Source organism: Hyposmocoma kahamanoa, unplaced genomic scaffold (assembly GCF_003589595.1).
Source record: "Hyposmocoma kahamanoa isolate Upper Pololo Valley unplaced genomic scaffold, ASM358959v1 99879, whole genome shotgun sequence".
In the NCBI taxonomy this organism is placed as follows: Eukaryota; Metazoa; Arthropoda; class Insecta; order Lepidoptera; family Cosmopterigidae; genus Hyposmocoma; species Hyposmocoma kahamanoa.
The window spans coordinates 6,150,012-6,165,029 of record NW_020656077.1 but is presented as its reverse complement, the minus strand read 5'-3'; the positions used below and the strand labels follow the sequence as shown (position 1 = coordinate 6,165,029).

Here is a 15,018-nt window from a genome sequence, read left to right as displayed (position 1 = left end):
AGTGCAGAATATACTTCACTTGTAGTTCTAAATTATATACAAGGTGAAGCCTGAAAACCAGCAAATTACTGAGGCTGTTACCTTTTTCCAACACAGCCATTTATTTTAAGTTTTTTATGTATCGTTGTAGTGTTGATGAACAAAGTCTTTTTCTTTTATAAATGTTTAATTAATAATAATAACATAATAATAATAACGCACACACTCAACATAGCCCCGCACTAGAAACCCTGAGTCGCGGCTGCCATATACACACAAATAGACAACCACAAATTACGTCCAAATTCATGAGAGGAATAAATGTAGGCCATGCAATATTTCTCCCGGCCCGGGAATCGAACCTGAGATCTCTGCGTGGCAGTCCGGCATGGTAACCGTTCGGCCACGGAAGCAGTTAAAATTACTAAATACAAAGATCGAACATAAAGAAAAATTCTTTCAACCCTACAGGACTCGAACCTGAGGCCACGGGATTTCGTCCTATCGCTCTTCCAGCTGAGCTACATGTCGAGTTACCACGTTGACGAAATTCTTCTATGTGTCTATTATATATTTTTGCAGTGAGATTTTTTAAACGCGTTTATTCCCAATTGTTGAAAGTATAAATAACACTTAACGAACGAACATCAAAACTTCTCTTTGGGTTTGAAAACCTTGCTCTTTAACGTTAGCGGTCATGAGCACGCGAGTTCTAATCTCAATTATCATAATTTCCGGATTTATCTAGAGTAGGTATTATGAAATATATACATTATTCCATTTTATTAATAATCGCGGGCTACCCTCCGGTGCCAATTTCAAATACGTTAATATACTCCCGGACACATAAATCGAGTCACCTTGCATTTTTATTCTTAAAGAACAGAACACAAAATTATTGTTATCACTGAAGAAAACAGTTTTCCCCGGTTTTATAAATTAAAAATTTCAACAAGGTGTCATGGAAATGACGTTTAATATACCAATTTCAAAATACCTTAGTAGTTTTCGATCAATCAAACATTGTCTAACCTTAGGCCAATTAATACTGAAAATGCAAGGTGGCTCGACTTACGTGTCCGGGAGTGTATTATCTGTCTACCCTAGTTTAGACTTTCTCTTACACGCATAAAGTTGAATTTGGCTCGCGCTGAATGAAATTTTATTTTAAAAGATATATTTTATTCTAAAGGCCCTTTTCCGGTATGTGTAGGAAGTAAATTAATTTTCCGTACTTATAGAATAACACAAGACACACTTTCACTTTCACAGGTGTATAGTCCTAAATGTCAACTTACGGTGGTTTATTCCTCTGATTAGGCATGCCGTCTTCATCGAAGAGCTGCCTTCTGCTGCTGTAATAATCTGAAAATAAATTATAAGTTTTATGCTTAGAAACCACAGCGCTTTTCCCATATACTCGTATATGTATCACAGCGAGAACTTCGTAAATAAAACTTCCGCAAACTCAATTATCTTTGCGGAGAGGTGTATGTAAACACTTTATTAGACAACAAAACAACTTACAAATTTATGAAAGATTTATCACCCAGTTAGTACCTTTACAGCTACCAGTCCTGGCGAGAGATGTCGCTATTCACTGTGTTTTAAATTTTTATTGAATTGATATTCAATTTTTTTTGTGAAATTACTCCGCTAGTTTGTTATAATTATTAATACGAAGATCGAACACTCAGAAAAAATTCCTTCGATCCGGCCGGATTCGAACCGATGTCTTCTAGCTTACCGTGCCAGACGCTATACCAACTAAGCCTCGGAACGAACCAGCGGACCTCATGAATTTTTCTATGTGCTTGCGTTGTATTTGGTTTGTCAACGACTTTTTAGTCGTAGCGCCATCTATGAGAAATCTATGAACTATTTTTTCACCCAATTAGTACCTTTACAGCTACCAGTCCTAGCGAGAGATGTCGCTATTCACTGTATTTTAAATTTTTATTGAATTGACATTCAATTATTTTTTGTGAAATTACTCCACTAGTTATAATCCAACACTCAGAAAAATGACAAATTTTTAACAAAGAAATAAAACATTATAAGCGAGCTTCTTCCATAAAGGGGTTTGTTTCAGCTACCCTTTGAATAATTGAAAGGAAAGTTGGCTCCAGAGTCGGCAATAAAATCTAATAAATCATGAAATTGAATGCTACATGCTCAATAATTACAAGGATAAAATGTATCAAATGTACATACGAATACATAATACATAAGTAAATGAAGATACACTAATACATATAAAATGTACAGTAAAATTAATGTATAAGGTTAAATCAACAGAAATTTGTACTGGCGGAGGATATAACAATAATGCACACACTCAACATAGCCCCGCACTAGGGAAACCCAGTGTCGCGGGTGCCATGGACACACACATAAACAATCACAAATTACACCCAAACTCACGAGAGAAATAAATGTAGGCCTTACAAATATTTCTCCTGACCCGGGAATCGAACCTGGGACCTCTGCGTCACAGTCATGGCAACCGTTCGGCCACAGAGGCTGTTAATATAACTACTAGAAGCCTGAGAAACCCAAGCAATGTGATACTTGGGACAATCCTTTAGATGAAACGTTTCCATAATAACTGTAACGCAATGTGTGGAAAAATTTTAACAAAATACCTGATCGATTTAAAACCCTTCTATTTGTTAAATTTAAAAGGGCTAAATTTAAAATTATGTTTACGAATTAAGTTCTCCAAACTAATTTTACAAGCAATATTTATAATGTACCCACCCTATTTAAAGTAAATAAATGATATTCTATTCTATAAAATAAGACTATAAATAAATATGCGAAATGTAAATAAATATTTTGTAAGCTGTAACATGAGGAGTCTGAATAACCCCAAGTTTTCAAAAGGGTACGTCTGAAAGCCCGATCCGAAGGTCCGACATCCGTCCGAAACAATTACTGCCAAATAAGCAATACTCGACCAAATGAAAAGACGCGTGATGCGAATGAAGCTTCATACTTGACACTTGTCTTTTCATTTTGTCCAATATTACTTATTTGACAGTAATTGTTTCGGACGGACGTCGGACGGAGATCGAGAGTAGACCCCCTGGACCGGGAGAAGGTTCCACATACGAGCAGCATTCGCTGTGAGCGAATGTCCCTTCTAAAGATAAATCAATTGATGAGCATACCATCGTTTCTAGGTGGCGGCGGTCGTGGTGGCTGGTCATGGCCCTCGTGGGACATGGGTCCCCTCCTCAGGTCGCCAGCGCCCCCCGCTCCCCCGCGCACTGGCGCCGCAACGTACAGATTCTGCCCGCTGCTTGAGTACGCCGACGACAATTGCTCCCCACCTGAGTAAACGTTCGGCGTCGCCTCTGCGATAGAAGAGAACGGAATTAGTATGGGTAATGACCATAAGTGTGTTATACAAGAAGTGTTCTTAGTCTGCCAATGCACCGCGGACTTTAGTTTCACTTGCAACTGTGTTGGTTGAAAGCTATTGGCAAATAATTGTAACTATTTTATTTAAAAGAACCAACCTCTAAAGTGTGTACAGGCTTTTTTATTAGAATTACATCTATTTGCAAAGTTTTATTTGCAATAATATAATATTATCTATTAGAAAGTGCGCTGGAGTAATCGAGTAACATACACAAAACAAAATACAGTCCGATTGAGAACCTCCCCCTTTTTTGAAATCGTTTAAAAATTCACCAAGACTGGAGACTTTCACTAAGAAAGTATTTAAAAAAATATTCTGTAGGTGAGAGCTAAAGAACTTTAGGAGGAGTACAGATCTGGAAAAATGCGCCGCAACTGGGCATTTTTGCTGTTCAAAGGCTCGCGAGCTCCACACGATCGTTATGCGGCAGGGCGTGCGCCGCACGCAATGTCAACATTAGAAACGTCTCAGGGTGACGAGCGCAGTTTCAATGCCCTTCAGGTTTGCGATTTGAGTGGCACTGCAACTAAATGCGTGGGTAAACACACTGTATTGTGAAATGAAGTAGCAGTAGAGCTTATTGTGAAAGAGTTCGTCCAGGGAAGTACTGCCATCTTACCTATTTCTGCCGCCAAGTAATGTTAGCAACGCGTTTCGGATTCGGTGAAATAACAGAGGCTTGTCAACTCACGGTGACGGGCGCAGTGGCATTGCTCCTGAGATCTTTGCGATTTAAAGCTCTGAGTGGCACTGCAACTGTTATGGATAGGCATGTCGCTTACCACCAGGGGAGTGACGTCACTCCCATCACTTAGTAATAATAAAATAATAGTCTGAACTATTAGAATTTGGAAACATGATGTACGATAGTGAGCGGAGAGTTGGAGAGGCTTGGAGTGGAGATCGAGGAAAACGACAGGTAGATGGTGGACTGCATAGCACGGAGACGGATAACGGTGGCACAGGAGACACAAGAGGACAACATATGAATGCACTTTACAGACCTAAGCTGTTATAGTTGTTCTGATAACTGCCATTAGTGACGGTCTCCTCCCTGATGAGTTCTCTCGTCACGACGAGGTTAAGGCGGTCCTTGCACGATTCTATGAGCTTGCGGGCTTCCTTCAAGGTCATCGCGTCGGTCACCGGGTTGTTGTTGATACGTGTGACAACATCTCCTTCACAAAGCCCTTGCCCTGCTTGATTCAACTGCTCTCTTGCTCGCATTGTTAGCTCTTTGACGTAGAGCTTGCATCCTAACACAATGCCGAAGTCTGAAATATAAAATTAGGTTAGTACAGATCTATACTGTCCTCGTAACGAAAAAAGGCACAACTATGCGTACTTTACACGACAGTTGTGTCCTTTTTCATTCCGAGGGCAGTATAGAATTTAAAGGAAGATCAATAAATTAAAACTAAATTAAATAGTTATAATAATAACTGAGAGCCACTTGAAGATCCTCACAAATAAAAACATAATAAGAAATCTGGTTCCACAATTCACCTAACTTATTATATAAAACAAAAAAAAATAAAAACCACAGAAATTGAAAACCTCACTACGTGTCAAAGAAGTGCTCACTCAATGCTCTCATCGCCGAAATCACACTCGTATTGAAAAGGTCAAGATCAAGTACTTATTACATAAAATATTAAAATTAAAGCTTGCACGCCACGTAAACTCATTTTGCCTGTAGTTAGTTCGGGCCGGAGATAGAACTAAAAGTGAATTGTTTCGACGATCTTAGAGGGAACTCTCAGTGATAATTGTGATAGCAATTCCGGACAGTTAATAAGGCTCGATGCTATTTTTAATAAAAATGTACTTAGTCTATGTTTTTAATAAAAGACACTCCAACAATTACAACTGAATATCATGTTTTTATTTCCATGATATTAAGAAGTTTTCAAAAAAAAAAAGAAATATTCGGATATTGTCTAAGGAGGTCATATAAAATCCCGACAACAAGATAAAATAAAAACCTAAAACTAATTTTATTTCAGAATCGACACAACCTCAAACGGCTTTGGTTGATTCCGCGTGACAGTGAAAGTGTTGGATCTAATCACTTCGGAAAAAATATATAGTAAAACACGTCACAAGGTGTGAAAACACGATTCCTAATAATAATCTCAGTACAGAGTACTGAGCAAACCGACCTCAAAAGTACGTGAAATTACATCTACTTGTCGAGTTTTATTGAAATATGGGGATGTTTAGTTGGCCACTATACAGGAGATAATAAAAATCTGTTCTCACTACTCAAAGTATATTGAGAGAGAAAAACGCCTTGAATTGGAGAAATAGCAAAATCAACCATTAAAATAATTGCTCTTGAAGTAAAGTTTAGGCGCTATTTATAAAAACGAATGTTCATGCGTGATCAGCCCTTACAGGTGGATGATTTTCATCAAAATGAAATGGGACCACTATGCAGGTATCCTCTTTCCAACAAAATCTGTTCACAAATACCGGAGTTATCGCGTAACATACATACAAAAAAAACATACATTTGAATTGAGAACCTCCTCCTTTTCTTGAAGTCGGTTAAAAATTTTCTCAATTGAAAAAACACAAACTTCGAAATTTTACAAGAAAACCGCTGTATTCAATAGGATTTTGATATACAAAAATCATTAGTATATGTACTTTACATATACCAATGATTTTTGATCAAAAATCATTGGTATATGTACTTTACATATACCAATGATTTTTGTGTATCAACTGAACTAAATAGAATGCGTATAGTATACTATATACATTTTTGAAACGGCTTTAATTTCGTTTATAAAAATATAAATTCTCAAATAAAGTCAGTGTCGACTCTTGAGAATAATATATCAGATATATTATTCTATAGTTAGATAACTATGCACACATTTTTTTACGGAGATATTTCTCGTTAACTACTACAGAGAACGTGCTAAATATTGGTTTTCAACTGAAGTCGTATAGTTATTAAATTTACATTTATCCCAAAACTTGAAAATTTACACACTGCGCCGCCCGCTGCCCCGTCGGATCTGTGCCAAATTTTCTCCGCCTTTTCTTATTTTATTCATATTAGTTTTAAATGCACGAATTGCAGGACGCGAGTGGCGACCCCCACACCTCACCTCCTAAAATCCAAGCTCGCGTCCAAATGCCTCGCTTTAATGTATTATTTCAGGTTGTTGCCTGACTGGCCAGCAACCAATCAATAACTAATTAAGTACTGTAAGTATCTCTCTCTCTGATATTTGTTAATGGTTATCAAATAAAGTTATTATTATTAATATTATTCTAAAAAAATATCAAACAGTATCAGTAGCGAATGGGGGTTTTTGTGAAGCAACAGAAATAGCAAGGCCTTCATTAACAAACGAACCATTATTTACTAAAACACAATCAAACAATCCCTGGTCTTTGTACAATCGAAAAAAACAACTATAGTCTGTCTTTTTTGAAACCTGAGTAAAATGACATTTGCAGAGTTACCAGTTTTCATCAAATTTTCAATAGTTATGTAGTTGTTGTCGATAATTTTATCGATAGATTGTGAAAGAAGATTAAATCTTGTCAAAAATTACTGAATTGTGAATGTTACGACGTTGTAATGATTAGGTACTAATTGTGTTATTGCCTTCTTTATTCTTATTTTGACAGTTGGCCCACTAATATCGAGATCAGTTTTTATTAATATACATTTTAACAAAAATAGCCAGATTTTATACATAGTGAATTAAAATGGAAAACTTTAAAATATGTCTCCTCTTTATAAACATAGTTCTAAATACAGTGTATGTACGCATGAACTCACAACAAAAATAAGACATTTCAAATGAACTTGTGCTCAGTAATTGAATAAATAGTAGGTCGATGATGACTCAAATGAAAAAAGTTCGGCTATTTATTCCATATGCGGGACCAATGTCGATAGGTAGTCGTTAAAATATTCATCGACTGCAATCACTAGCTGCTCACAAGCGGGCAACACTTTTTCGTTTGGCGCAATTAACTGTCATTATACTCTGTTTTCAAAAAAGTCATACTACAGGTACTTATCTATTTCATGGAGATTTAGAAATAAATTAAGAAGCATGGTTTTACTGGTACTAAGCAAGTTTTTTATGTTTACAATACGAATTTTGCCTGAAGTAAATAATTCATTAGCAGTAGAGCCGCTTGTGAAAAATTCGTCCAGGGAAGTAGTGCCACCTTGACTATTTCTGCCCTTAAGTAGTTAATGTATTACGGCGTTCCGGTGTTGAGCGAGTTTTTATTTTAACAATTAACTAAGTGTCACTGCCTCTGCGTTGACGGGTTCGTTTCCCGGGACGGGAGAAATATTTGTATAGTCTACATTTATTTATCTCGTGAGTTTGGGTATAATTTGTGGTTGTCATAGACAAGTGTATAATGAATAGAGTGTGTGCGATACAGGGTTTGCCTTGTTTTCCGCTATGAGTGTGTGTGTTATTAATGTAACTAAGTGACGGGACGAACAAGTCGCGCCTGATGGTAAGCGACAGACCTGTCCATAACAGTTGCAGAGTGCTGGCACGCGGGACTTGTCAACTTATGTCTTAAGGTGACAGGCCGTAGCCGTGTCCGTCATATCATTACGATTAAAGTTCTAAGTGGCACAACAACTGCTTTGAACAGGCGTGTCGTTTACCACCAGGAACACGACTTGCACGTCACTTGATTTCATAATAAAAAGTAAAAGTTGTTAACTTTCTTGCTTAAACTTAGGCAAAGTTGTTTTGTAAATACGAGCACTTGTGTTATACAAAAACGGAAACAACATCTGTACCACAAACACCGAGTCCCGAGACTATATTGGAAAGTTAGTCTTTCTATACCTATTGGCCAGGCCGGGGATCGAACCCGAGACGGCGATACCATGAAAACAGGTGTGCTAGCTACTCAACCACGAAGGTCAGGAACTTCACAGTCTATACTACCTCATTAATACTTTTAAATTAAAATTGACAAAATGGCTTTGGCACATTGCTTCTATAGTAATAAAGAATACTTAGAATTTCCAAATAAAAATTTACATTAATTTGAAGTGCAATTAACAGTAGAAACCAAACATGAAATTAATATTTGCACATCTGGTTGCAGGTTGAATACAATGTATATCTAATTTTATTTAAAAATTTTATCATTACTGTATTCTGGCAAATAAACGTATTCTATTATATTCTATTCAGCTCCGCAATACGGTTCATTTTCCTTGGGTCGAGCGGCAGGGACACTGGCTTTATCTCAAATTTTCTTTTTACGAAGCCATTTGAAAAATGTATATAGTATACTATACGAGTTCTATTTAGTTCAGTTGATATAAAAAAATAATTTGGCAAAGTGCTTATTGAATACAGCGGTTTTTTTTTTTTTGTAAAATTTCGAGGTATGTTTATGATTTTTTTTCTATCGTAAAAATTTTTAGGAACCGTGTGTTCACACCGTATATTCAATGTATATACTTTTACTATACATTTTGTCCGAAGTGATTGATTCAAAACTTTCACTTTAAGGTTACGTCGACTCTTAAAATTGTGTTACTTCTATACAAACCTTCCTTCTTCCCGTTCCTGGCTAGTGACAGTTTGATAGTCGTCGGCGCCGTGGGGGGCGGCGCAGGCGCACGGCGTCGTACCACAAGGGAGACAGTCGCCCCCGAGTCCCGTAGTACTTGCACTGCGCGGGCATACTCCACGTTCTCCAACGGCACCCCGTTTACTGACAGAATCCGGTCGTTCACTCTGCAACCACAGATACATGAGCAATATGAACGATTGGACACACACGTCCTATATTGTTGCAGTTAAGAACGAAGCCTGTATTTCCAAATATCGTTTTTATTTAAACGTGTATGTTATTGCACTAAATTTACATCGAAGTCAACGCAGTAAAGTACTCGTACAGGATGGCGACATACAAACCTAAAACAATATATGCATAATGTTTTGTTTCGTGATAGCCTATAGAGCATGGAGGCATTTGTTAAGCAACGAGTGTTACCAAGCACCCGCGGCGCATACTTACGCATACTGAACAACATAATAACCTCAGATTACGATTGAGGTATGCGCCGCTAGAATCTCGTAACGTTGATGTCTTGCTTTACTTCGACAAGTGTTCACACTCCGATAAATAAAACTTATTCACTAAATACTGTGAGTACCTGCAATCGTATCTAATGAATGCCGTCTTAATAATAACTAACATTGGTCCTATACCTGTATTGGGAAGTAAATGGAGTACGTATTTAATCTATAAATATCAACACTTAATGTCATAAGATTTCGCTACAGCATATAAATTCGCTACGCATAAGTCTTCACAATTCGCTTAGGCATAAAATGCAACGGCAATTTCATACGGTAATTACAATTATAAGCAACGTTCAACGTCGTTAACAGTATCGTTTGTGTATATGGTCGTTTTGAAAATACAGCTAGGGGTCAAATGGTCACCGTTTCTCCATGTTTAATTAGGTAGTCAGTTATCGACATAGAGTCGCAATAAGCCGGTTACAAAAAGCTTTATTTCCATGTAATGTTAGCTAAAAAGACGCGTGTTGCGTCGGCGGTATGAGCTTATTCTGGCCAGTTCAAGCCAATTCGGCGTTAAAAAGTGCGGTGATTCGTTTATTTGTGAAAATTATTAATTTACTGCTTCAAAGTATATTTAGAATCGATGAAGACCCAATGTTGGGTAAGTTCCAGTAGGTGGAAATTTTCCAAAAAGACTTTTGAATTTTTCTGAAAAAAATACTAGAAAAATGTTCAGATTCTTTTCTGAAAATAGTTTCTTTGCAATATGGAATTATTTAAGGGCGATCACTAGGTAGATTAAGGCTGCTCATAGATTGACAGCACGTTTTCAGTTAATGCGTGGTAATTAACTTCACGCATTAACTGCATGAAGTCCAAGCCGACTTCGTGAAGTCGAGATCGTCTGCCTACAGTTAATGCGTGAGACGCAACGTGGGTGTCCGATAACCGGCCCTTCAACCGTAGACTTTGTGGAGTAATGAAGCTGTGACACGTATAACAACGTCGTCGATGTCACTGGACGCAGTAAATGATTAGGGCCAGTCGGGACGGTGCCACCAAGGTTACGGCTGGTGTACTTCTTTTTCCGACTTCACGCGTTAACAAAACCAAACTCATGAAGTCGAGATCGACTGCATGCAGTTAATGCAAACATGTAGTCAATCTGTTAGCAGCTTTAGCACGTAAGTTGGTTTAATGACTTCAGTGACCACCACACAGAATACCTGGTATTCATCTGAGCAACCACTTAGCAACATCGGAAAGTACTATACATACTGCAGTTTTTCTTCAGCGGGGCCTCCGCGCAGTACATCGGAGACGGCAATGGACGGGTCTCCACTTGCAAAATGCGGGTTGTCCCTCCCTCCAGAAACGGCGATACCGAAGCCGTAGCCCGGCACTCGATTTAGCCGCACCCTGTGCGTCTCCCACCCGCTGTTGCGGTCTGCCGTCTGCAAAGATCGTAAAGTTTATTGAATATATCACTATCAGTATATTGGTTGGAAGTTGTGGTTTAGTTTAATATTGATTAAGACCTGGTAACTCGTCTTCGATAAAGAAAATGAAATAATTTCTTCGAACTTAAATCGCGCACTTATATTTGTTTTTTTTTCAAACCAACCAACGTTTCGGGCCCTTTACTGGTCCCATGATTACGGCTGACTGAGATGGTAAAGTCATCTATATACGATAGTTCCATTCATCGCAAAAACCTAAAAACTCTGTATTGTCTTCAATACGTCTAAACTAGTCCCTAATTTAAAAGATTTGTTTTATTTTATTTGCACGTATGTCTGCGACGTGTGACGCAACGCGGGTGCCCGGTAGCTGCCCTCGGAAACGTCGGTAGATGAAACCCTTCGGCCAAAACTCATCCTTCAGGACGATCGACAGATGTTGGGTTTAGTACTCTCATCACAAAAAAATTAAAATTCATAATATATTATAGCGGGACCCCAACTGCTCAACTCTCAGAGTAGCATTGGCTTTCAACCGTAGACTTTGTGGAGTAATGAACCTGTGACACGTATAACGTCGTCGGTATCACTGGACGCAGTAAATGATTAAGACCAGTCGGGGCGGTGCCACTAAGGTTACGGCTGGTGTACTTCTTTTTCCATTCCACCTTTTTGAAACTCGTCGCACTGATCAACTCTTCTCAGTGATACTGACGACAGCAATTCAAAGATTTTTTTGTAAGAGCTCAGAGCTATAAAGCGCAAAGATTTGAGAGGAATTGCTACTGCGCCAGCCACCCTGAGACGCAAGTTGACAAGTCTCATGTGCCTGTAATTTCGCCAGCACCGTTCAAAACCGGAACACAGTAATGCTGACATTACTGCTTGGCGGCAGAAATAGGTAAGGTGGCAGTACTTCTTCGCTGGATGAACTCTTTCACAAGGAGCTTTACTGCGTCTAAATAAAAGACAATAATAATAATCTTAGATAAATAAATAAGTTTTTCGACACGTATTGTTCACCGGTTCTTGAACCTGAGTCCCTGACCTCTGTCGATGACATTGCTGGGAAAAACCGTATCTCTCGTTTAAAAATTAAAAATTAATCTTTAAGGCCGTTAAAAATAATAGTAATAGCAATATTAATGTGCCAGAAAACAGTATCACATAATTACATGGTTTTAAACCAAGGAATTCCAGAATTCACTCCGGGCACTACCTGCGTAGTGGTCTGGAGCACCAGACCAAAATTTTGGAATGAAAAAATTTTTTTGACGCAGTTCTATTCATAGCGATATCGTTACGTATACTACTTCACTGGATAAACTCTTGCACAAGGAGCTCTATTGCTATTAAGTCTATTAGATTACTCTCGATAGAAGTGTGCTACAAGTGCTTTATGTTGACAAGTAGCAACAAAAATATCATTAAATATATCAGTAAGTAAATGCATAAACCTATAAGTGTATGCGTAAACCTATAAGGGCAGAAGTTATGTACCGTTATTACGCACTTATATGTTTTTGCTTAGGAATGTCACGAGTAAGCTACGTAAATTGTTCTTACTAGGGGTTTTTTTAAATTAATTTATGTCGTGGGTTAGTGAGATGTGCAAAGTGCGAAAAATTATCGATAATTCACATCACTGTCCGTAACATGACTTGAATAATGACTACATTTAGAAAATACGTTACTTTTGAAATAATCGTTGTCAGAAACCACTATGTTTTTAGTTAGTTAGTAATTTGAGTAATTTTAAGTATGACTTGTAGATAAAATATCAAAGTCAACCGTGAGCATGGGACCAAGGTCCCAAGTCTACTAATTTTAAATCATCTAAATTGTTTATCAATAGAGCGCCAAAAGCAGGGTTATGTATTTTTGGTATTCTGCTAAAAATGTAGAGTAATGCTATCAGTAGTTAGTCATCGAACTATTATTCAACTGTCATTTCAATATTTTGGTATTCTGCTCGATGGCGTAACGATGCCTTACTTTCTCAAAGTCGTATCTTAGAAAGAATTCAGGAAATGGCAAAACTATCTATTTACTTTACATTTCTTATCAAGGTTTGTTAATTTGAAAGCAGTACTTTAAGAATAGGTAAAAACTAGTGTATATATATATTGCAGGCTGATTTCACATCACATTTCCTTCATGTGTTATTGAGATGTATATATATACATATCTACACTCCCTTTTTTACATTTCAGTAACTTTGTGTTTTAAGATACGAGTTCCAGAAAGTAAGGCGACGGTAATCTGCTAATTATTTATTTAGCTAAACTGCTTATTAAATGAGATAAAAATTAAGATATGCATGTACTTTTACTAAGGCTAATGATTGAATTAATGAATGCCGTTCCTCTGACTGTCTATTAAAACTTAACTGCCATTGCAACTAGATTTTAGCGAATAACAAATGTTATAAAAATATAATGCAATCTACGTGGACTCAATGGAATTACAATAACCTGTAATGTCAAGAAAATTTGAACATTAGTTTGTTTGAAAAAAGAAAATGTAAATATAAAATAAATTGTTACATTTCCGATAAAAATATCAGTTTTTTTTTTGTGAAAAGTTGATACTATAGCCAATGTGACATAACATTTTAACAAAACCGTCATGTTCAGTAGGTTGGTTAATGATCGCAGTCAGCACAGGCTTATTGCAGAATAGTAGGAAGGCACTGTCTAGGGTTTCTTTCGCAACATCACATGCCGCCCATGAAAAAATATCGGTTGTTCAAAATCGTGACCATGATAAATAGATCTTCACGAGCACCCACAATGCAAGATGAGATATAACTTATTTCAGTGAATACATCAACGGAAACTCGCAACTTTAAGGAAATTGATATGGTGAACCGCCTATGGAATGGAATTCCTTGCCTGTAGACATATTCTCTGAACACAAAACTTGAAGGCGATAGCCAATAGACATTATTTAGGTGTGCAAATGCGCACTTATTCTGTCATAAAAAATGTCTATATCAAACTGATAGCGCGTTTCAGTGTACCATTAACGCCATCTATGTAATAACATTGGTACCATTGATTAGTGTTCTAATGAAAAGGTGCTATAGTCCACTTGTTTAGGTACTTAACTAAATGTAAACAGTCTTGAGATGTCTATTTAATGAAATATATATTTATAAAATGATTTTTACTTACCTGTAAATACAAATTCTTAGCTTCTGAAATTGCATACCTATTTTTATATATATTGATTTGTAAAGTAATAATTAAGTAAAAAATAAAAAAATAAATAAGTATTTCAATAAAAAGATGTACTAAGATTGTTTACATTTAGTTAAGTACCAAACAAATGGACTATAACATAAACCAATATTTTTCTACGTCAACTACATATATATCATGATTATATCAACATTTACATAAAAACAATTCATAAATCAATATGCAAACAACGCGACGTAATGTTCGCGTAAATCTTTTAATTGTCAGTTTTGCCAGACGTATTCATGACGTTGTTTTATTTTTATTGAATTGACCTGCTATACAACTTTAAAAAAGCTTAAACATTTATTCAAGCGATTACGAGAAGGAATTATGTTTCGCTCTGTTAATTTTATAATATTTACGACTATAACGTCTGTGCAAAATTGGTTCTAGCCAGGATATAACACTGATAACAGACTGCAGACAGAACGCGTCCAGTCGAGATTTCAACTGCAAGCATTAGATGCATAAATATGTTCTGAATATAATAGCAAGCTACATGTAACGTTTGAACTAATAGTGAGATGCTTCAACTCGGCAAATTCGACGTGCCAGAACTAAGTAACAGCATACTGGCTAACTCTACATCCAAAGTGCAAAATGTAGAGTAGTTACTTATGTAGTGATTTGTTTAAAGTGTGTTTGATTTGTTATGTGCTTCCATTTCGACATCAACAAATGGTGTCGATTGCACGCAGTTGAATTTATCGACTTCGCAGATGCAGTCCGTAACAGCCTAGGTTTATTGAATTGGAAACACATAAACTAACTAGTGACCTTATGTTCTGGCGAGTTGGTATATTCTAGATTCTCACACAGGAGCGGTTCGACATTGGCACTCCTTGTTTATTGTACTT

At 37.0% G+C, this 15,018-nt stretch overlaps 1 protein-coding gene across 10 annotated transcripts in view; it reads right to left on the bottom strand.

The window, feature by feature from the left end:
• Positions 1-15,018, bottom strand: part of LOC113239344 (tight junction protein ZO-1) — a 212,423-nt gene that overhangs the window by 37,458 nt on the left and 159,947 nt on the right. For all 10 annotated transcript variants that reach the window (XR_003311180.1, XM_026476295.1, XM_026476296.1 and 7 more), the window contains 5 exons: positions 10,735-10,910; positions 8,975-9,162; positions 4,411-4,680; positions 3,153-3,338; positions 1,278-1,344 (listed from right to left, as the gene is read on the bottom strand). Coding sequence is in view for 9 of the 10 variants with exons in the window: in XM_026476295.1 (XP_026332080.1) it covers positions 1,278-1,344; positions 3,153-3,338; positions 4,411-4,680; positions 8,975-9,162; positions 10,735-10,910 (887 nt within the window). In the remaining variant the exon portion in view is untranslated. The remainder of the gene's footprint in view (positions 1-1,277; positions 1,345-3,152; positions 3,339-4,410; positions 4,681-8,974; positions 9,163-10,734; positions 10,911-15,018) is intronic.